Source organism: Motacilla alba, chromosome 5, assembly GCF_015832195.1.
Source record: "Motacilla alba alba isolate MOTALB_02 chromosome 5, Motacilla_alba_V1.0_pri, whole genome shotgun sequence".
NCBI classification, from domain to species: Eukaryota; Metazoa; Chordata; class Aves; order Passeriformes; family Motacillidae; genus Motacilla; species Motacilla alba.
The window spans coordinates 52,474,658-52,498,430 of NC_052020.1; the positions used below are offsets into that span (position 1 = coordinate 52,474,658).

Genomic DNA, 23,773 nt, shown 5'->3' on the forward strand with positions numbered 1-23,773 from the left:
TTTGTTTACAATGGTACAGAGGCCAGAGAGAATAATCTGCTTTATACCACTTCATAGTGCTGTAGATGTTGTTCTCACTAAAAATCCATCTTTTGTTCCTACTTCAGGTGCACGTGAAAAACGGAAGGGAGAGGGTGAAAGAACTTACCCCGAGGAGGTTTTTAGGCACGTAGCCTTCCTTGTCATTGAGGCGGGCCCACCACCACTCTGTTTCATTGTCATCCTTGCGCCTCAGGATAGTGATGGCATCGCCCTCGTGGAATGACAGCTCGTCATTGTTCTGGGCTTCATAATCCCACAGAGCATACACCACCCCTTTATTCATCACTCCCAGCTTCTCCTGCACTCCTGTTAACAACACCAGATGGTAAAATAGCCTCTTTTTTCCCTCTGAGATTTTTTACTATTGACACGGTGGCCCAAATATTAGTCTCCTGTTAATAACATTTTATGAACAGTTTTCAGCACTTCCATGATGAAATGCTGTCATGATAAAACAAAATCTTACAGAATAATTTAGAGAATGAGGTTTTTCTCTTTTATTATACCTGCACTGGAAACTGCTTCCTACAGCAGGCCTTGTACAGGGACACCTGAGGCTTACAGAACTCACACAATGTCAGATCTGACAGAGCCTTAATGAAGCTTAAATCCTCTGACGGAAATTAAAAATTTGTTTGCTCCATTGAAGTGCTTTTCTTGCAAAATATATTTTAGTAACTAAGCGCTCCTATAAATTAATTATTCATAAAGCATATTTCTTTCTTTGTGTGATCTGCTAGAGATTTGGGTATAAATCTCAGGTGATAATAGATAGCTCTGAATTTCAGCATAGGGATGAAAATCAGAGCACAGCAGCACTACACAGAAACATGCTGCCTTGTCAAAATGCCTTGGAAACACCAAATCTTTATATAATTTTATGGGAAACAAAAGGCTGTTCCTACTACTAGAATTCAGTCAACAGCCTGTGCATCTGGAACTTAGGAGTCTCTCTGTCAAAATACTTGACAACTCACTGTTATGGTCAACACCTCCCTGTAGAAGCATTTCCTTGAATGGAAGCCAAATTAAAACTTTAAAAATCTTAACGTTTGAAGGAGCCTGTGAAGTAATTCAAAACCCAGAAGGACTAAGACAAACATCACAGTGAAAAGGTGATGCTAGTTTTAGCACTTTGAAAGCACAGGGACATGATGGGCCATATCATCCAGTCTGGGGCTTAAGCAGATGTTTCACACAGATCAGAGGGACAAATCAGGATGAATCTTAGAGTTGGTGTCACAGCTTACCATACAAAAACTGGGAACACTGAATATAACCTTCTTCCATCTCCTCACATTTGTCTGCAGCAGTTTCTATATCACTTATAGTTGAAGCAAAAATAGCTGCCCCAGATTCAACCAGTAGTTTACAGAGATGAACACTATTGCAAGAAGCTGCACAATGCAAGGGTGTCCTGAAATAGAGCAAAAAAATGTACATGTGAAAAAAGAAGTTTCCATGAATCCTAACTCTCATCTCACCATTTACAGCCTGTCTGTTTTAAAAGGAAAATTTTCTTTATGTTTATAGTATGTGTATGCATTGTCTAAAACCTGCCAAGCAGCTAGGGTGGATTTCAGGATTTACCTGACTCCAGTAAAGCCTAGCATTATGAAACAGTTGATAGCAAAACTAATAATTTTCACAGCTTACAAAGCTCTTGGGTATGAAAGGGTATTTTCCAATACAAGGAAACCTGAAAGATAAAACAAAGCTGAGGATTCAGATCCCCCCCCCCCCCCCCGGCCAAAATGACTTCAAGAATGCTACAGCAACCCATAAGGTGAGATTCTTCAAGAACACCAGCATCTGTAGTAGTACCTATGATGAAGAAACTTAAGCAAAATAACTTTTGTCATTTGTTATTTATAGTTAATTATTTCAGCATCTGAACAAGAAATGCAACTCTACCACTAATTATCACAAACTAATCTAATTTATGGTTTAAGTGTGCTTGCTCAGGAGCTGAACACGCTGTAACCTTGCATTTCAGTTCATCTCCATCTACAGCTTAGACAGTACTCATTTGATGGGGATAAAGAGGAAGGAAATTGTTCCCAGAACAGGTTTCAATGAATTTTTGAATGTGCATTTAAATGGTGCTTCTCCCAGATACTAGGTTAGAAACCTTGACACTTACCAGCCATCACTATCTGCTGCATTTACATTTACACCGAAATCGAGTAGGAACTTCACAATGTGGTGATGACCAGCACACACTGCATTATGCAAAGGTGTAATGCCTTCATCATTTGGTTTACTGGGATCATCAACCTGTTGAAAACATAAATTAGTTCAGCACTTTCTTTTTCTGAATACTGCATGAGGTTGCCATTTTTTAAAAGCTTACCTCATATATGATTCGTTGTACCAGATCAAATTCACCCTCCAAGGAAGCATCTAGGAGGAGAGCCAAGGGATTGAACTTCACTCTCAAACCATGGCCTGTTCTTTCTGAGTTGGGTTTCTTCAAGTTGGTACGTTTTGTCTGAGTAAAGATGAAGGTTGGAAGGCATAATTTCAGGTTGTACAAGTAGAAAAAATAATTCATTTATCAATCTCGTCTTCTTTAAATGGTATTTAGAGCTATGAAATAATTTCTATTTAAGTCTCTAAATAAAAGGCTTGATGCATTGCTACATTTTATGCAGTTAAAAAAATTAAAAAGCAAGCCAATATAGTTTCAAAGCTTCTAATTAAAGATAGTGAGTAAAAGGCATGAAGTACTTAAGCCAGTTTTTAAAGCAGCATCATCTTAATTGTATCTAATATAAGCTGTGCATATTACGGGTGGATTATCTAAAACACTGAAAACTTTTCCTTAGCCTGGTAAGCACCACACAATTAAGCCAGAGTCTGTACTTAAGAGGAATCAATGCCTTGAATTAGCAGGAGTCTCTGTTGTAGGTCAGACCTGGCAAGTTGGGAGTTTTGTTGCAGGAACGAAAAGTACAGAACATGAAGCTGTTTTATGTGACATTCTAGCAGGTGTTATCAGAAGCAGCATATTCAAGATCTGAAGCACATTTAAATGTGTTTTGAGAATATTCTGAATCCCTTACATGTGTCCTTGTCACTTGCTGTGGAAAAAATTATCTATTATTAACTACAGCTTTTATAGAATGCTTTTAGTCTCTAGCTCCGTAGGATCTGTTTTCACTTATGGTCCTATATAGGATGGCTATTTCAGTTTGGAAAATAAACCCTTCACATTATGAATAATATTAGTTGCTAGCATATCCCATTCTCCCAGAAGTCTCCTGGCCCTTATGCCCATGGAAAACCATACAAAGCCTTGTGCACACTGCAGTTGAATCCTCAGAAGAATGCAAGATTCCTATCTGAATCTAAAAGCAAGGATGAACCTTGGTTTCAAAGAGTGAGTGATATCATAACAACAAAGAATAAAATCCATTTTTTTCTGTACTTTTCAATTGCCCAAATGTGGCAGATTTTGGTAATGGCAAGTATTTAAAAGATTTTACTGCAGCTAGAGGATGGACTTTGAAAGCAATTCAAAGTATGTGATGAGCCCATTAGAAAAACATTTCTGCTATCACAAGCCAGCTATGCTGCTGCTGGAGTTAGTCCTGTTCCATCTCCTCTGAGAGGGGAAAAGGAGTGCAGTTTCCCCAGAACAGCTATTTCAACTTACCTGCAAATTAAAAGCTTCCCACTGACATAACTACTTGTATGAAACTAAGGGTAAGGTATCTTTGAAGGCCTGATCAAATAAAAAAAAAAAAAATTGGAATCTCCAATTCCAGAATTAGTTCTACAACAAGAACCTCCAAAAAGTTGAAAAATACATAACAACCTCCCGTTACCTGTTTGTGTATTTTCCTTATTAAGCAGCTAGAGTAGTAAAGAAACTAATCCATCAGAATTCTCCCTGGAACTCCCCCGGTTTTCTTTCCTTTTAATATCATGAGACTTCAAGTGCAAAGATACCGCTGAGCACAAGCTTACCATGTTCCAGTTATGCTTAAGCACAAAGCTAATTCTGTAGTTCACAAAGTTGTTCTTTTGCTTTGTTACTTACTGGAGGAAGTGGAGGAGGAAGAGCAGGTGGCAAAGGAGCTTCATCTTCTACAGGAGAACTGGCCTCTGGCGTGGGACTGGGTGACTGCTCAGTAGAAGGAACTATAGAAAGGTTGTTGTTGTTGTCTTCAGTTGTCTCAGGTGTTTGATTTGTGGTTTCAGTGCTTATCAACTCCTCGGTAGCAGGAGAAGGTAACTCATTGTCATTGGCATCTGACGAAGGGGGTGGTTCATCAGGGACAGGAACCGTAGGTTGCACGGGGATTGGTTCTTCAATATTGCCATTGGTGCTGGCGTTCCCGTTATCAACATCAGCTAAGTTGCCTATGAAGTCCTGTGGATTGCTTGGCTGATAAAAAGGAGCACTTTCTATCCCTCCAGCCAGGGTATTGAAGCGCTGGTACAATAACTTTTGTATATTTGGTCCACTCGGGCCCTCTGGCTCGGTGATGGAGCTGCGTTTCTTTAACGGCCTCGGAGCATTGGCCAATTTTCTCCTCAGAGCCTCCAGGTCAGCATCGCTCTGATACCGTAGGGGCGAGTGCACAATAGGGGTGAGCTTAGTAGGACTGAGAGGACGGGGAATGTTTTCCACATTGCTGTTTTCACTGGGTGGTGGAGCATTTTCCAGCTCTTGATCTTTTTCAGTGACCTCAGTCTGAGGCTGAGGTTGTGGCTGTGAGGGAGACTGGGCAGGCAAAGAGCCATGAAGGAATGGCAAGGGTGAGGGAGAGGTTGAACCAGACTGTAATACAGGCTTTCCATAAACTGAAGAAAAGAAAGATGGAAAACAGTGAAGAGCTGTTCTTAAATTACATAATAAAATATTTATAAATAAACTATTGCTACTTGTTTGACACTAATACAGAAAGAAAAAGAATTGTTCTGGGGACTGTCAAAACAGAAATAAATACTTACCTGTTGGTGATGCTGAGGCTTACAATTATAAGCTATAAGGAGCATCTGGAATGTTTTTCCTCTTTCCCAAGGAAACAGTAAAAGGAGCAAAACTCTCTTATCTAGGCACTGCTGTTTTTTCAACTTACTTATCAAAGTATTGGTCAAGTATCCAGGCTATATTGTTCCAATTGCATATTGTTTTAAAATAAAAGCTAAGTCAATGTATACTTATTTATAACATCAAAAATACATTGAATTATTTTTCTGCTATGCTGAATACACAAAAATTACTTTCCTCACAGATTTAGACAAGTTTTCCAAACCAATATGGGAAGTCAACTAAGCCAAACAAGTAGATCTTAATGTATTTGAAAGAAAAAAAAAAAGCAAAATATATTCTACCTGCTTTTACGGACTTATTTAAAGTATTGTACACAGCTTGTTGGTAATTCTTTGGTGGTGTTGCTTGCTGAAGATACACTGAGTAGATGGAACTGGAGTTCACTGTCTGTGGCCCTTTTCTGGGAGACTGAGGTCTGGATCCTTTATCAGCAAGGAAAGGTCTGATTGCCACAGTCAAAGGCAGTTCTGGCCTGCCCTCTCCTCCTGGGAACAAGGGGGGACCAGAGGGTTGATACGTGGGGCTGGGAGGGACAGAAATTCTCTGCTGGATCTGCTGAGAGGAGCTGGGCTGGTGCACGTTGCTGGGCGGCGGGAGCGGAACCGGCCTCTGCCGATTTGCTATACTGGTGCCAGGTCTGGGCAGGCTGCCATCCTTCCTTCTTTCTAGAGAGTTTGTAGAACCTGTTCCTAAGGGAACTGGGCTTGGATAGGTCCCATAGTTCTGAGGCAGCTGCTTGCTTACACCAGGAACTGTTGGTGGCACCTTCCCCAGGTCAAGACCCTGTGTAAGAACAATAAATAGTATATATAATTTAATTAAATTAAATACTTCTGAGCAAGAACATTCCTTTTTCAACATACCATACTAGCAATCTTGTGGGACAGAAAAGGAATCAATATAAACAATTTGAGTTCCTTTATCACTAGATATGATTCTACCTGAGTTAATCTGAGGATCTCATCATACCTCAGACAAAGGCCACTGTTAAAGGGCACTTTCAGCTGTAACACATTCATATCAACTTGAAACTATTTGCATACGTGCAAAGCCTGATTAACTTGTTCTAGGTTCCAGATCTCAGAGTCTAGTTGATCTTGACAACACATACTGTCAGAGTTTACCAAAACAACTTAAAGACCAAGTCCTTATTCTTTAAAAATTATAGTCTTAAAGAATTCATAAAGAACTATCACAACAGTGAAGACAGATACCACTTGTAGTCTCACTTAAAGATGGATTTAATGACTTCCTTTGTGAGATTTTTGAGAAAAAGAGTACACTGAAAAAGTAATAATCTATACAAAGGAAAAAGACTAAAAATATATGAATTAGAAAAATGCGAAGGAGGGGGGAGAGGATTAGCAGAAGCAAAGAGGAAAGGGGAGACTAGATATGCAAAAGAATAGGAAGGAATACAAAGTACTAAAGTTGAAATGAACCCACACATTTTAATGTGATAAGAACAGAAAGGAACAGAAGAAATATAATTTTACTTTTTAAATAAACATCAGAAGGGAAATGGAATGTGTATCTAATTGAAGTGAGTTCAGCTATGAAAGCCAAAGGTTCATAATTTCAGCAAAGCAGATCTATAAATACATCACAGATGAAACCCACCAGCTTATCAGTACTTCCTAATACTGAAGTTGGCAAAGGCTGGCTGGATATAGTTCCTTGTTTTAAAGCAGTATCCATGCTTGATTCTTTCCAGTCTGTGTTGGAGATCTGAGGGGGTTTTACCACAGGGGCTGAGCTCTGTTTAAGTATCGGCCAATTTCCATCATTAGCTTGAAAACAGACAAAAATACTAGATTTAAGATAATCCATACTAGCATTGCAAACAAGCAAAACACCACGTGAAATATAATAGCTTAGATTACAGTGGGATTAGTTTTTATTCAAGAAGTGAGATAAATCATTATTACTATTTGATTCAGAAATCAATACTGAAAGCCAAATCACTGCATAGAATGTGCTGTCCACGACCCTTTAACATTCAAATTGCACTGAAAATTTCTATAGAAAAAAATGTGATCAAAATTATGGCTTGAGTGTTGCATATTCTGCTATTAAAAGGCAAACAAATTCAGATTAACAATCTGTACAGAAACACTTCAACACAATTCTTTGGATACTATCCAGAGACAAAGTCAAACTACAGTTAAGTCTATGTAAGCCCTGACTGGACTTACTCCAAATTTAAACTATGGTTACCAGATTCATTCACCCATAACAGGATGTAAAAACTCCCTTCAACAGCAGGGTGGAACAAAAGCACACATTCCTTTGCTGGAAGTGGTGGTTAACTCACCTTTTGTTTCTCCTCAACATACTCATCCGATTAGAATTGCCCCAGAGATTTAATATTAAATAAATTTATAAAGTCAGCTGACAACTTTAACTCACAGTGTGAAGACACAAGTCATGGGCTTTTATCTTCATCATATGCAAAAAATCATGCATAACTGCACATAAACTGAAGCAACAAATCCTTAATGAAGTCCTAGATGCATTGATGTTACTTTATTAACTGTGTGAGACTATTTAGTTTCAGTTCTCTAAGTAAGCAAAAGAGTTTAAGTAGCCTAATAATTAGATATGGTTTATTGTTACTAAATAAATCTTATGTCAGATCCTAAGGTTTTGATTTGCCTTTAAAAGATTAAACTTCAGGCATGTCTTCCTGTAAGGAGACTGGAGATCATTCCTCCATCCCTATGGCTTGTAATTGTTGTGGTGGAGCACTTAAATGTGTAAAGGTGACGTGTAACAGGTAATTGACTTTACTACAGGATAGCAGCTAAAATGGAGGGGGATTGTGCATTGTGGAGATTGATTGAGATTTCTGGACCCCACAGTAATACACTATCAAATGAAAATCAGGTATTTAGAGGCCAAGTTTCCTATTTCAGTTCTAAGCCTCTGGAAAATAGAATCAGCAGGACTATTTCTAGAATTCTCTGTCTCGCATAGCAGATAGTCTCAAAATAAGCTGTATAGGAACATTCTAATGAGAATGAATTTTCCATCACCACTCTACTTTCTATCCACGAGCCTTACCCTCTTTGTTGAGTATCTCTCAAAACAGGATTAACACTTGCATATTTTTACACTGAGAATACAGTATATAGTCCAGAAACCACTTTTCACACTTGCAAGCTGCCAGGAAGTAAAGTAATGAGGCCCAGCTTTAATATTAGCATTATCCACAAGCTGAAAATGTTATGGGTTTTGTTTGTTATTGTTTCTAATCATCTGGTTATCAAGAGTGAGACCAAAAAGGTGTCTAAACACTTGGGCCCTAAATAATGGCAAATTTTTCAACTATGCTCTGAATTAATTCTTACTGTACAAAATACACAAGACATTCTATGCCTCCAGTAAGGTTACAGTTCAGTAAAACCTTTGTTCTGAAGATCAGTGAAAGGTGTTATAATTGATTCATGCTAAACATGAAAGCATCTGGATCTGTAAGTTGAATTATGAGGAAAGCACTTACAGAAACAACAACAAACGACATGACACAGTTAAACATCTTACCTGCAAATTCAACACTTTTCTATTAGAAAGACAGGTACACAAAAACTTATTGTAAGCAGCATGTTTATCCCCAGATTCTGAGGTAACAGACTGGAAGTAAATTCAGACTCTCTCTCTCTCTCTGACCTACGCTGTGAGGGTGGGGAGTCAGTGGCACAAGTCGTCCAGAGAAGTTGTGGATGTCCCATCCCTGGAGGTGGTGTTCAAGGCCAGGCTGGATGAGGCTTTCAGCAACCTGGTCTAGGGAGATCTGATGCCAACACCCTCCTGACAAGGCCACCCCAGCTGCTGCTCTCAGCCACCCCACAGCCAACTGGCCCCATCTACCCCTCCAAATGCACCCTCTTAGCTGTGCCTGTAAACATAGCACCCAGTGTGTTTCAGCTCTCACCAGGTCGTTGTGCATTTACAGAAATAAGACACTGACACACAGACACAACAGGTTTTGTATATTTTCTCTGACTTTCCCTAAAATTTTAGTAGGTCTGGATCCAGGTTGCTTACTACAGCAATTGAAGCATGCTCCAAGTCCAATGGAAGGCAGCAAGACTCTGGGTATTGACTTGGGCAGAGTGAGCTTTTATCCCAACTCTGGGGTCAGTGCAACACAGAAACTTGAGGTTGCCCACAAAGTAACTCAATTAAGTAACTCAAATTAAGCCTCAAATTAAGTAATTCCATTAAGATGTATTTTATACATCTATCCAATCCAAAATATACTAAAATGCTCTAGTGATTGCCAGAGGTTTCTAACTTTGAGAAAATGTTGAGGTTTTGCAGAGAAGAAAACTCCAGTACTCCTGGGATGAATTTGCTGCAAATCTGTTTCCTTCAAAGATGAAAACAAACTTCTCAACCAATTTACATTTTAACAGCATCATCTACACGCCAGACCACAACACAAGTTCTAAAGATGCTGTTTAATATGCATCTGTGTGCAAGAGCTCAGATGACCATATTAAAAACTGAGTTCTTAGCTAGCCAGAGATCTTCTACGGACTCACAGTGCTGGGTGTCAAACAGAGTAGGTGCCAGGCGGATGACATTGTGAACAGCAGACTGAAGAGAAGTGGGAGGTGACAGAATAGGATCCACTATTATGTCTAAATCAGAAACCTTCCAGGTGTCTGGAGATTTTTTCACACACCCACAGTCTGTCTCTACCGGACGCACCAAGGCAGATCCAGTTACACAGAAAAAGAAAGAAAAAAAGTGGTGGAAAAATTATAACAATGACAATGGAGAACATTAGAACAGGAACACTCAGATAATGAGAAATAAAAGCATGACAGTTGAAATAAATTCTCAATTTCTTTTCTTCCTGGGAGCATGTACGCTTCTCCTTACATAAATCTATTTTACAGAACTTCATTCAAATATCTTCAAAATAATAAATACAAAGTCAGTCCTAAGGCAGAATAATTACTTTTATAATATTAAAAGTCCCGAGGTAGGTCTAGAAGTGGGCATATATGTTTTGGGAGGTTGATATTACGAAATTGCAGGTTTTAGTTAGTAAACTTAAAAGTTAGGAACTGTCCTTTTCTGTATGTGGAAGAAGGATCCATGAATCTGAAAACAAAACTGTTGCAAATCTGTACCTTCACCCCTACAATTAAGTCATTCCATATTCTTGAGACTTCTCCATAAAACCACAGTGATGGGGTTTGCACAGATTTTGAATACTTTTAGCTGATAAAGGTATTACAAAATCACTAATATCAATGGGAAACACTGGAGTCTTTTTATTAGGTTCTGTTTGGCCAGTTTTGCTTTCTGACCTTGGGGCTTTTTTGGGGGGGTGGGGTGGGGGGCATTTCTGACATTCTTTCCTACAGAGACGTTCAGATTGTCTTCTCCCATCTCTTCCTCCCCATCTGGAAATCATGATGCAAATTTTGCTGGAACATTCAGTTTTAAGTCCTTGAATGTATGTGAATATTGCAACAGCTTTTGTCTCCTAGTCATTGCTTATCCCCTTTTTCATCTCTCCTAGGAGACCAGGTAAAATAAGTCCTATGGTCAGACCAATGGGATCGTGCATTTTTATTTGTATTATGTATATTTTCCTAGTTTATAATTTCTTAAGAATTCTGATTTTTCTAAGGTAGGAGCAAACAGGTGAGATTTGCTGGAATTGAGAAGTTAAGGTACAAATATGACCTGCTTCCTTCAGCCTCCAACACAAATTAAATAATAATTCTATTTCAAAATTTTAGATGGAATTATTAATGATGGGAGACATGGGAGCCAATTTCAGACACAAAGTTCTGGGGAGTTCTGGAGGGGCAGCTTCTTCACTAAATGGGGCAGAAACAAGTAAACAGCATCAATGTTATGGTTATTCCATTTCAGAAATGCTTCAAAGACCACAAATTCCCACATCCCAGATGGAGCAAAAACCTCTCATAGTTTTATTCTATTTTCCTATTTAGCCTCCTTCTTATAATTTACTCATTAGCTTTGTTTTATGTGACAAAAAGCAACATAGTGTAAATAGTTATTTATAATACAGTTTCCCATAAAGTTGATTTCATTATTATATTCAAACACACAAACTAATTGAAAAAGATATTAAAGACACAACATCATCTGTGCAGAAAATGTGCTCCTTTTAGGGATGTACCAGCCAGTAAAATTTCAAAGAAAACACTCAATTTCCTTAGAAAAAATCATGGAAAGAAAAAAATGCCACAGATCAAATGACTGATGTCCAATTCATGGAACAATATCAACACATCTGAAATTTGCCTCCTCCCCTACAGCAATTATGCCAATACTGGGTCTCTTAAGATTACTCCTTTTTTTATTGCCCGTTTTCAAACCATATGTATTGATAAACATCACACAAGCACTTACCAGATTTTGATCTTCCATGTGTTGAGTTGGGAGCAATGGTGAGAGACTGTGGCTTAACTGGATCTACTGGTACAGCATAAGTGCCAGCACTTGGAACTTGGATGTAAGGTCCTACTGCTGCCACCCTTCCTGAAGCACTGAGGGATGACTGGGGCGATGAAGTTCCGTTAATTCGATTCAACTAAAAACGATCAGACAAATTGACACGTGAATGTCCATTTAATCCAGACCTTTCTGCATGAACAGGGAGGTCTAAACTTAATTATCTAGAACCATGCACTGTAGCTAGGACACCTTACAATTAAGTTATCATACTCTATGCTTCTACAAAAAGAGAAAAAAACCATGGTAGAAAGCACAAAATTTTGTTCCTTAAAATCAACACCTCAAAACTTTAATTTTTTAGTCACAGCATATACATCTCTTGTAGATACCTATATCTCTGTAAGGTCTTTTTCACTGTGCCTTTCTCAAGCACATGGTCTAAAATAAGTTCTTAAATTATCAAATATGTATGTGTTGGGTTTTTTTTAAAGCAGTACCACCAGCTAGTAATACATATGGAAATCCAGAACTCATCTCTTAAGATCTTTCTGAAACTCCAGACAACTATTAATCCTAACTTTATCAAACTGTTTCTATTTTTATCCATTTTCCATACTAGAAGGTAAATATTTTATAAAACCCAGTTTTTTAGTGCATTCATGCTTTTAAACACATAGCACATAGTCATACTTTCATTTCTAGAAATAGAAACTTTTCTGACTTTTAATATAGTATTGTCTGCGCCATAAAGAAAAATAAAAGGAAACATATTCTGTCTTACAGTTTTTGGATACCTATGAGAAGCCTTAAAATAGTTTTAAGAGACCTGCTACTTTTATCATAGGTAATTGTATTGCTTGAGTGGGAAAAAGGGAGATTCTATGCAGTTTTTATAGGCCCTTGATAAACTGAAGTGTGGCCCTTTTAACAGTTTATCTTACAGGAATGTTTTCTTTTTGACGTGCCTCAACTTTTTTCTTGTACAGTCGTTCGCGCAGCTCGTTGATTCTCTTGTCCATCATGGCCACCTCCATATTGCGTTTGTTCAGGAGTTCTTTCTGCTGCTGGAGCTTGGAGTTCTGCTCCTGGTTAAGCCTGTTACGGATCTTCAAAAACAAAACAAAAGAAAAAGAAACCCTAGTTGTTAGGACAGTTCTTGTTCTGTCTCTTGGCAAGTTGGTTTTTAATGCAGTGTTAAAAAAACCCAAAGGAATTTGGATCAACGACTTGTTCTGGTGCCTCTAATTTACACTTCCACACATCCTGTCAAGTTAGCATTTGCAATCATGAACAACTCTTAGAAGAAAACAGTGAAAAATATCCTAAAAAAGCTAGTGCATGCCTATTAAATACATACAGACCGCATCCCATTTATAGAAAATGGGTTGAGGAATTAGGCAGAAAGACTTCTCAGAAAATTCTACTGTGAAGAACTAAATCACAGAAAATGTTTGTTTAAAGTTATGCTTACCCAAGACAGTTTGTCTATCAGGAAAACTAAGTGATACAAAACTTGTAACAGAAATTATGCTATTGATTCTGTTTCCAGTTCCACATGAGACTTTGTGATGCCTGGAAGGGGTGTTAACTGAACTGCTAGTACAGGGGCTCTGCACAGATTTTCCTCTCTGCATGGGGATTAAACTGAAACCTTCACAGCAGTTTTCCAGTACATTATGATGTGGATTACTTTTATGGTTTAAATCAACCATGACACTCTTTATAATTATTTCTCTTGCTTTGCTGTTGGCATTTTTTCACACCTCCAATAACTCAGACGTTGTCCCAGTGTTCTTATTTTCATGGTAATGTTACAAGCAAAAAACACCTGAGGCAAATTTAAGTCTTGATAAACACATATGGGATCATCGCAAAGCACAAGAGAAATCTTCATTTACTGAGCATCTTTGCACTTAGAAATACTCAAAGGCAGATATGCCTAGTAAAAAGGGGTAAGGGGCAAAAAGAGAAAAAAAGGACACTTATTCCTAATGCATAAAAACAGGATTGATTAAGTTCTGCTGTATTTGCTCATCTAAATAAATATGACTAATTTTGAAATTTAAATTAATTTTAAAATATGAAATATATTAGAGCTGTTACTTTGATCACAATAAAGCACGAGTAAATAAAAAAGCCCTCAAAATCCTGATACATTAGCACACAAGTTGATGAAATTTCCATGTTAACTAGATACTTAACTACTCACTTGAGAGCTACATTCTAGCTAGTTATATCATTCCAGATATAACAATCTTCTTGCAGGAGATATACAATATTGATGCAGGGAATTGTGCGAATATACAACTATGTTGCCCTATCTAGTGCAGGGAATATAGTGCAGCTTGTATTTTTAATTACTCTATTAAAATGTGCTATTTAATTTCTATGTATTTTGTTTATTCACACCAGACAATATAGGTACATTTTTACAATACTCTTTTAAAATTACAGCCATGTCTCCAAGTTAAGATGACATGTAAGTGAGCTTGCTATACCCAGATCAGTGCAAAATAGAAAAGTACCAGAGTTCTAGATAATTAGTTTCACAAAAGTTCTAGATAATTAGTTTCACAAAAAATTTTTGAGAGAGATTAAAACAAATAATAAATTATGTAGACTTTCAGTATTTCAGTATTAGGGCCTGAGAAGCTCCCTTCAAAACACGTGCACACTTTGTATCATTACGTATATAAGAAAGAAAATAGTTTATAATGCTAATGAAGTTCTTTCTGAAAAAAGGCTGTATGGCAACTACAACCTCACACATTAACAGCATTCCAACACACTACTTTTATAAGGTGTCACAGAACCAAATTGCCACTCAAACTTTTAAAATCTACAGTTATAATTCAAATAGAATGTTTCTGTTACTTACCTGTAGCTCTTGATACAACTTTTTTAATTCCACTGCTGCAGGCCCTGTCATTTGTCCATTGTAAGACTGGAACCCATTCAGTTTCCCTTTCCTTAAATCCTCCAGTTGCTGAGTGAGTTGATCCACTTTTAACACTGCAGCCTGCAGTTCCTGCTGCTTTTCCTGGAACATGGCACTTATATGCTCAATTTCAGTTGCTAAAATTAACAAGATAAAAATAACATAAACCAATTAAATAAAGCAGAAGTTGTTAATTTTTTTAATTCTACAAGTACTAACAAACACACCACACTAGCTTTACATCTAAAATACAAATAAAATATTTGTATTGCTAATTTGCTAACAATCTTAAGATTTCCTAATGGTTAGAGAGTAGACTTATTCTGACATTATGTTTGACTGTATAACACTAACAAAAAGTTCTGTTGCATACAAATGTCATGGAAACATAGAACCTCCATAAAACAAAAAATGTTGTACCCGAAAACCTGTTTGAATGCTATAGTGACATAAAATATAGCATTATTTGTTAGTCATGCAGCTCACAGTAAGTAAATTAAGAATTCCACATACACAAATTGCCATTCATCATCTTGCTGTAGTCCACTTGTCCTCTCATGGCACGGATTTTTTTCAGCTTTGTCTCTTGGGTTTCAACACGTTCTTTCAGTTTTTGGAGCTTTTCACTCTCAGAAACAGACTGCTGCTGGCGACGTTCTTGCTGCTTCAGGTAACGCAAACGTTGCTCCTGACAAAAGGAGGTTTTAAACAAGAGAAATCTGTTACGCATTTATTAAAAAAACCCCAACACATTAGCTTAGAAAACCCTATAATTTTGATCAGGTTTTCTATTTCCACAAATCAGAAAATGTTGTATTTCACTGAAATATGTACCAGCCCTAAAAACACTCTTTAACATCAATTAATAAATCTGTTTTAGAGCAGAGATTCAAGACTTTTTTAGACAAAAAATAACATATTTACAAAGATATGCGAATTCAGCCCTAGTCTGAATACTCATTCAAATACATCTGTGATGCTTCCTCTGGCATTTGTTTTCTGCCATTATTAACAGTTTTCTTGCTGTTGGCAAAATAAATTTCCAGTGCTGTTACCCAGCTTCCTAAAGATGACAAAGTATGCCCAACAGACTATTTTAAGCAAGATGAACTGCTGTAAGAAAATGTTCCAGTTCTAAATAATAATTTTTCTGCTCGGTGCACAAGGAAAAATATTTTTTTGGTATTGTTTCCATCAAGAAAGAACAACAGAATCAGTAGGTTGACTCTTAGGTATTCAAAGCATCAAAGGCATGCTGTACAATACTTCAAACAACATCAACAAAATGTCAAAACCATTAAACCCCCTCCCCACTCTGCAAACATACTGATATTCTTCTGTCTCTGAGACATGGAAATGCAATACATAAATTTTTATGAATTTGGCATATTCTCACCCCACCCCACTATTACTGTACTGAATGAACCACTAAAGATGAGCATGGAGTCAAGCCTGTTCTGCCACAGATTACAAAGGGAGCCACACAGAGATAAACATACCCTAGCAATATTTTTATAAAGACACACTGCATAGGTTGTTCTAGCAGTATTTATGCCAAAAGACTGTGCACTGCCTAGGCTAAGATTATTCTCGTAAAATGATGGATTTCTCAAGCAATTTCTTGAGCTTAACTGAAGTGATTTAGTGTGTTTTTCTCTATCCACAAAACTTACGCTTGCATATATTGAAAAAAATTGGTCTCTATATAATTATTACCTTAGCAACCAACATTTGCTGTTGATTTTCAATCTGTTGCTGTTGTCGGGCAGCCATATCTTGCAGTTCAGAAAGAGTGAGCTCAACACGTGGATTCCCAACCTGCAGAACAGAAAATGTTCCATGAATGTGTCGATGTGTATCAGGGCATTCTGACCCCACAACCTGAACCCCCACTCATCAAGAAGAAGGTTAAAGCCTCCTCCCAAGCCCTCAGAGAAAGAGGAATGATGGGTACCTGTGAAAGAGTGAGGAACATCAGAGCAGAAAGGAGGGACACAGACCATGCAGAGGGGCAGAAAAAGCAAAAAGTGGGAAAGTGGAAGGAGATGAGAACACTAAGAGACAAAACAAACAAGAGGAGAAAAAAAGAGCCCTTATCCTCCATTTAACTCCTCTCTGTTCAGATGTTTGGTAGCACTGGCACACAGTCCTGGTAAGGCACACACCATAACACACATGCAAGCAGGATTTTAGGTAGTAGGAGAATCTGAAGCTGCTTTCCTTTCCTAGTATTTTCAGCATTACTGCCTTGGCAGCTTAAACTGCTGGTTCATGTTATTGACCTAGCACAGCACAAGACCACAGGAGAACCCTTAGATAAAGGGTCACTAAGATCACATTCATGATATCTTGGGCTTATTCAGGGTAAGGATCTGTGAAAAACAGTCTGTACAAGTGAAGAAAAGTAAAGCTGATCCCCTTCAGATAAGTAAGTGACTATTACTTTGTACGAAGTGCAAAGTGTTAGCAAGGCTCACTCCTTTTGCTTTTCAAAACTAACAAAAGCTACAAAATTAGGAAAGAGACACAATTGATGAAAATTCTTTAAAATTCATACCATGTGTGTGACTAAAATTTCATATGTTTTAAAACATGAACACTTTGTTTCAATATATCCATAATTCTATCAACAAATACAATTTACATTTATAAACCAAATTACTTCAACCACGCTTTTTGTATGCAACCTCAAGAAAGAGAGTGCAATATATCAAAAAAAACCTCCAGAAACTGACGTTTGCTATTCAGAAAACCAAAACTCATAACCTTAGAATTGCAGGGTTTAACCGCAACTTCAGAATTTCCACAGAAAGAAAATACCAGTCTTTGAAAAATTAGGCTGCAAAGTTCAGAACAGCCCAATATCTGCTTCAAAGTATTTACACATAATTCAGTTAATTTACTGGATCAATGTAAAAGCTGGACTACTCTAATAATTCAGTAAACAATGTAATTTTTTCACCAAATTACATGACTACACTATTAGTAAACCAAACAAAAACTACATCACTTGCTACCCACAATACAGTCAACACTGCTGAAAAAGAAAAGATAATTAAATATTTTGGATGTATTGATAAATAATACTGTTTCAAATGCTTATAAAATGGAATGAGGTTTGAACATTTTACAGACATACAGAAAAGAACCTCCAAACCAAAACAACCCCCCAGTGCCCAAAATAAATCACATATCAGATTATGGATCTGATCACACCTAATCCCATAGGAAAACTGATTTAGCTCTGCTTTTCTGGGCCCACTCTACTGCTAGCCAGCATGTATAGCCTGCAGTACTTGTACTTTACTCTCAGAAACTTCTTTTTGAGATCACATTATCTCAGGCATTTTGAATGGCTTTTTTCATATTTCTACATCAAACTCCTACATAAGTATCAATTCTCCAACCAAAGCACAATACAGAACTGTTTATTTGAGCTTCATTTAGGAAATTAAAATACTATTTGTTTTAAAGTAACTGAATTATTTTTTTGCTACCTGAATTATTATTTCATGTTGCTGCATACAATTCTTCAAATAAGACAAACACCAAACATTAAAATGAGCCAGATTTGGTTCACCAACTTTTAAAGCTGTTCTATCTTGGACACATAATATAGACATGTCACCTAAAATGTTCAGATAAGGTTATTGTCCCTGTTTGAACATTTCCCACTGAGTAAGTTATGAAGTGAAATTATAATGCTTACTGGAAATAACAACTCAAATTCCTCTTACTAGTCAACACTAATGAAAAATTTTTAGAGTAGAGCAGTAATTAAGAGAGGTGAAGTCCACTCAAGATAATAATTTTCTATTTCAACACAAGGAAAAATTAGAACTTCACTAGTGTGTACTTTTTTTATTAGCATGACTTATGCAGAGAAGAGTCCTTCCCAATATTCTTCCAGGGCAAGTAACTTGTACTCACTTGTGGCCACCGCGAGAGATGTTTTATTATTAATTACTGACTGAAAGGCACTAATTGGCTACAAAAGTAAGGAAGTTTCTCCAAGTGCCATTCACAAACCAAAACGTGCTTAACTTGAGAAAAGAAAACAAAACAGAAAACCAGATGCTGCTCCCAAAACACCTTCAGGCTCTGCTGACTTCAGTTGGCATGACCAACTGCCAGAAAAACAAACTTCTACATTTGCTTCTGCTGGCAATTCTTACAAGGGGCTCAGAATGACATGATGGCTTTCCTGGATCACTGATTTTAAAAGTTAAAAGGGGAGTGTATGTGAATTGATAGTATTTTCTCAATACACATATGTGCTTTTTCAGAAATATGCAATGAGCATCAGACAATGCATAGTTTTCCTGATGCTTCCTTTCTTTCTGCTTTAATTACTAATTGAAGTTAAAAACATTGACAGCCCATTGTATTTCCACTAGAAATTTTGAGTATAACACTGTCCAAGAAACACAGAGAAGTTTTACTCCACTAAGTGATCTTGATAAAAATATATCCAGACTCAAAAAGTGATATCTGTATAGGGATTGTGAGCATTTCAAAGTAAAAAAGCCATTTCACCACAAGAAAATGAAGTATTTTCTAAATGGATAATGTAACCTGGAAAGCACAATAACAGTAAGAAACTAAAACTGCTAAACTAAACTGCTTGTAAAAGCACCAGAAACTAACAAAAAAACCCCCAACCCAGTTTAATCTAAGAGCTCAGAATTTTTACTGCTCTAAAAAGGCATATTTGGAAGTCTCTGTCATAATGCCTGGCAAAAGTACTGTATTATTTTCTACCATGTAAAATATAGAAGATTAATTATAAGATTAATGCAGATAGTAGCATCTCCTTGAAGAAGCTATTAACTACTGTAAAATGTTCAATTTAGAAAGTATAATGCCTAAAAACCTTTTATAAATAGCAAAGCACAAGAACATGGGAAACAGTGATAATTAACCATTTAAATATAAACACCCTATGAGAAATGTTTTAATGTTCACCTCACTGAATACCAATATGTATCCCTTTTACTTCGAGAGCTACACTATACTTAGGGAAAAAAAAAACAACAAAAAACAGACAGCTGAGGAAACACAGCCTTAAACCTGTAACTTCACTTGCAGTTTTCTCCTTTTCATCCACATGGCAAAAGCAGCAAACAGCATGAGCAGAAGTCCTCTTCAAAATCAAATCAATTCTTTTCAGATAGACCATTGCTGGTTTCAGGTCTCCGAATCAGCACAGCTTCATTTCGAAACAGCATGAAAACCACTGAATCCTTCTTTTGTCGAGATCTAGTTAAATTGATTACTTCAGAGCACTTCATATTAGTTGAGTCTGCTTGTAATAATGTGTATGCAAACACCACCACAGAAAAAAAGCCTGTCTCAGTCCTTCTCCAGAACCTCAGGCTACGCCAGGCAAAGACAGCTCTGTGCTTTCAGCTCTTTAATGAGGCTGCTGGTTTTTCAGATTCTCACATTTGTGCTGTTCCTAGCAGTTATTAACAATTCCATCCACGAAGTCAAGACACTCACCTCTCATAACAAACATGAGCCTATCACATTTAGGTCCAGACTTCCTCCTTTCTCCTGCAGCCAGGGAACCAGACCTCCTACAGAACCAAATTCTGAAGGAGGTACTAAAAAGCCACTACAAATACCTACTCCTCCAGATTCCACAGATTCATTTGCTACATGGTGATACATCAAAGCAGACAGTTTTGCTGAATTGTAAATTTCTTTTCATTGATTCACAGCAGCATTTACACAGGGATGAACTCCTAAATGAAATGCCATAGAGCAAACACTGCATTATTAGGCACTGAGGAAGTATTGTGTATGTCTCACATAGGCAAGAATAATTTACACCTATATTCACCAATTTCTTAATATTGACAGGGATCTTAAAAAAATGATACTTATGTTATTTAACATGCACTTTAAAAGGGCATGATGAAAGATAGCATTTGTAATGAACTCGAGTTTCAGCTTCTGACATCATCCTCCTACTACAAGCTAATATTTTACCATTTGATGATTAATATTTTTGAGACAGGTGAGATGAATCGTACAATAGTAATTAAACAGTTTGGGAACCAGTTTACAAGCAGCCTCAAAACAAATCATACCTTAGGCATTTAATTAAGGAAACAAAACTCCTTTAATATTTATTTCTACATGTTAGTCTTGTCACTCTAAAAATTTATTTTCTTATTCCTCCTTCCTTTCTATGCTGTTTAATACCACAAACTCCTCAGTCTACATACTTCTGGGCTATTATGAATTGCTTACTCATTGGCAATTCACAATGGTAAATGAAAAATTGCACCTGAACTTAAAATATTTCTTTGACAAGGAGGGTGTACTGTAGCCAAGGGATGGAAGGAGTAAGGGCAGATTCCAGTGATTTTTTGCGTTTACTCCCAACAGAAAACTCTCTTTTAAGAGGAATCTAATTATGTCAATATTAAAATAAAAACCCCATGAGACCAACATTTTGAATATATTATTTTTTAAAAGATGATAATTGGGATGTGGTCTGATTTTATGCATCTTTTTTGCCTTCATGCTTAACCCATGAAGATACCTATTTCTGATCATTTTCTAAATTTGCACTAGTAAGAACAGTAACTTTGAAAATAATAATAAAACATACACTAAATCCTGAAACTGTTATGATTTCAGAAGAGCTTTAAAGGAAAACCCAAATATTCAAAAGCTTTACAGGCCACTATAAGGACTGATGGTCTCATGCTTTGGTTCAGCAACACCCAGCCACTCAAGGAGCCAGTAAAGCATAATGTAACCAACTAATTGAAAAAGAAAAGCAGAGTAATACAAGAACTTACTAATCATTTCCTGCATACTATCTCTTCGAATCTTCTTCTAGGTTTGCAAGAACCACCATGTCATTAACGTCCCTTATCTATTTCTTCCTTCTTTCTAGTTCACACCCATCTCCCACACAAATCTTCTGAAGTTCCCTTCCTAAAACCCTGCATGGGGAACCACAGGTTCAAGTAACTCAAGCTTCCTGAAACTGGCCAAGCTCCACCTTCTCCTGTGCATATTCCTGTACACTCAATCATGTCCTATGAACTCTCACATATTTTCTAGTCTTCTTCCTATCATTCCCCCCCATCACCTCTATCCTTTCTCCCTCACTTAGTACTTCTTGTACTTTGTTCCATCACTCTGTTCCTCTCTTGTCACAGTCAGAAATTAATCCGAGGTTAAACCATCAAATGCCAAGGTCAATGCCATTTAAAATGTGAACAACCAGCACACACAGTTTAAAAAGTCTGTGCCTTAGCTTCTACTGTGGAGACCAGAAGAGCTGGTTCTGGCTTTGCCCATCAAAATGGCAACCCAGAAAGTTTTTGCTTGTGCAGCAATACTTTCAACCATCTTTATTAAACCAATATTGTAATTCTGTCAATATTCAACCCATTTATTAAAAAGTCAATACAGAGCAGCTACTGAAGATAAAGCAGCAGATACTCCACCTGCAGCCCAGCTCCATTGTTTATTCTTTACATTGGCTGCCACTCTAAAACTGTTGTACAGATAATGAAGATTTTGGCCAAATGACCTTTATAGCAAAACCAAAAAAAAAAAACAAAAACAAACAACCAAAAAAACCACAACAAAAGCAAGCCAAAAGGACTTCTCTGAAGTCCTCCATACCTTCCTTCTTGTGATAGTAAAGGTAACCATATCCTCAAGGAGAAAAAATGTGAAAGAAACACTCTTTACCCAAACTGGGTAAACACTAGCATATCAAAGACTGAGGGGGTGGGGACACACACCCATCATCAAACCAAAACCACAGTACTATCAGAGGCAGAAACTGCAAAAGAGAGAAAAATTCCAAGAACCAACAAGTTTGAGCTCCTGAAAGAATTTACATCCCCCATGTGGGCTTCATTGAGGAGACATACAATTCTGTCATGGCAGAAAGAAAATGTCTTCACCACCCTAACAGGAGAGCACAGCACAGGTGAGAAAGACACTGCAAGTTGCTCCTGAGAAGGTTTAAAATGGCTGCATGGAAAGGCACAGTAAATACTTAGGTTTTACTGCATACAGTGAAAGACTCAGCTTTCCATAATCCACAGCAGTTTTAAGTTGCTCTTACTTCCCAGGGCATAGGAGGGAATACAAAATTTATCTCCAGACTAGGGATTTACCTTCACAGAGCTGTCAAATCCCGGAAATCTACACAGCTACGTGACAAACAGAACTGGCAGATCTGGAACTAGGTATACAAGCATGTGGGCAAAAGGGAGTGAAGTGGATTACATAAATGAGTATTTTCCCAGAACAAAGCAGAATGACAACTATAAAATTAAAAGCGGTAGGCTGGAGTGCTCTCCAGCTACTGAATTCCAGGCAGGGATCGGCGCTCTGACAATTCTCAGCCTCTCCAAACCAGGGTGCTGTCACCCTTGTGGGCCATCCCTGCATTTCCTCCCCTGTGTGGCATTTACAGCAAAGGAGTAACAGCTCTGGCTGAAGAACTCCAAACTGCCAGAGCAGAAGAGAAAGGAACAGCTTGCTTTGCCTGCTGAATCTACCAAAAGACTTCCTAATTTTCCAATGCTAACTTGGACATGATCAGCAGAAGCTCAGACATGTTCCATCTTTCCCTTAAGCTGCATTCAAAATAACAAAGTTTGGAGGATGCTGTAAAAAGCCCAGTTGGCAACAAAGCGTTAAGGGTTGCTGGTGAGACTATCCACTATCCAACACACACCTTGGGTACCTGTCCTTGGCACATCAGTAGTGATGAGGAAAACAGATGGAAGATATCTGAGTTTATTAAATCACTCCTGCATCAGATAGGTCTTACATGAAAAGTATGTGGCCTCCTTTTGCTCTCTGAGGTCTATAGGAGGAGATGGAGCATCTACTGAAGATCAGTGATTCAGACCTCTGTAAATTTCTGAAATATATTGACCCTGTATATCATCAAATTCAAGGTTTTTAATAGATTTTTGAGCACATTTTCCATAAAACCTGATCTCAGTGACACACACAAAAAACAGCTTGAAAATCCTTTGTCTAAACTCACGTGTAATGCTATAAAAAGACAAAAGAAAGTATCTGTTTTTATTTAAACTAAAATAGAGGTTCTGCTGATCTCAACATGGATGACATTATTTCCAGTTTAGTGGCTTTATCCACAGCTCAGCCTTGCATTTTTTTTAATTGGGTCAGAAACATGCCGATAGCAGAAATCCATTTTAAAGAATCCAATGACAATAGCATGTGTCTTTTTTTAGCTTAATGGAAATGAACGAGCTAATTAAACC

At 37.4% G+C, this 23,773-nt stretch overlaps 1 protein-coding gene across 9 annotated transcripts in view; it reads right to left on the reverse strand.

Annotated features, from left to right (window-relative positions):
* PPP1R13B (protein phosphatase 1 regulatory subunit 13B) overlaps positions 1-23,773 on the reverse strand; it is a 70,281-nt gene that overhangs the window by 2,222 nt on the left and 44,286 nt on the right. For 5 of the 9 annotated variants that reach the window (XM_038137504.1, XM_038137501.1, XM_038137500.1 and 2 more), the window contains 13 exons: positions 16,209-16,310; positions 15,006-15,180; positions 14,433-14,629; positions 12,496-12,660; positions 11,510-11,690; positions 9,655-9,810; positions 6,728-6,897; positions 5,389-5,890; positions 4,088-4,854; positions 2,396-2,533; positions 2,186-2,319; positions 1,293-1,459; positions 149-348 (listed from right to left, as the gene is read on the reverse strand). In XM_038137504.1, coding sequence (XP_037993432.1) covers positions 149-348; positions 1,293-1,459; positions 2,186-2,319; positions 2,396-2,533; positions 4,088-4,854; positions 5,389-5,890; positions 6,728-6,897; positions 9,655-9,810; positions 11,510-11,690; positions 12,496-12,660; positions 14,433-14,629; positions 15,006-15,180; positions 16,209-16,310 — 3,054 coding nt within the window. Of the gene's footprint in view, positions 1-148; positions 349-1,292; positions 1,460-2,185; positions 2,320-2,395; positions 2,534-4,087; positions 4,855-5,388; positions 5,891-6,727; positions 6,898-9,654; positions 9,811-11,509; positions 11,691-12,495; positions 12,661-14,432; positions 14,630-15,005; positions 15,181-16,208; positions 16,311-19,562; positions 23,121-23,773 lie in introns of those variants that run through there. The other 4 variants (XM_038137506.1, XM_038137499.1, XM_038137503.1 and 1 more) reach the window with 4 other exon arrangements.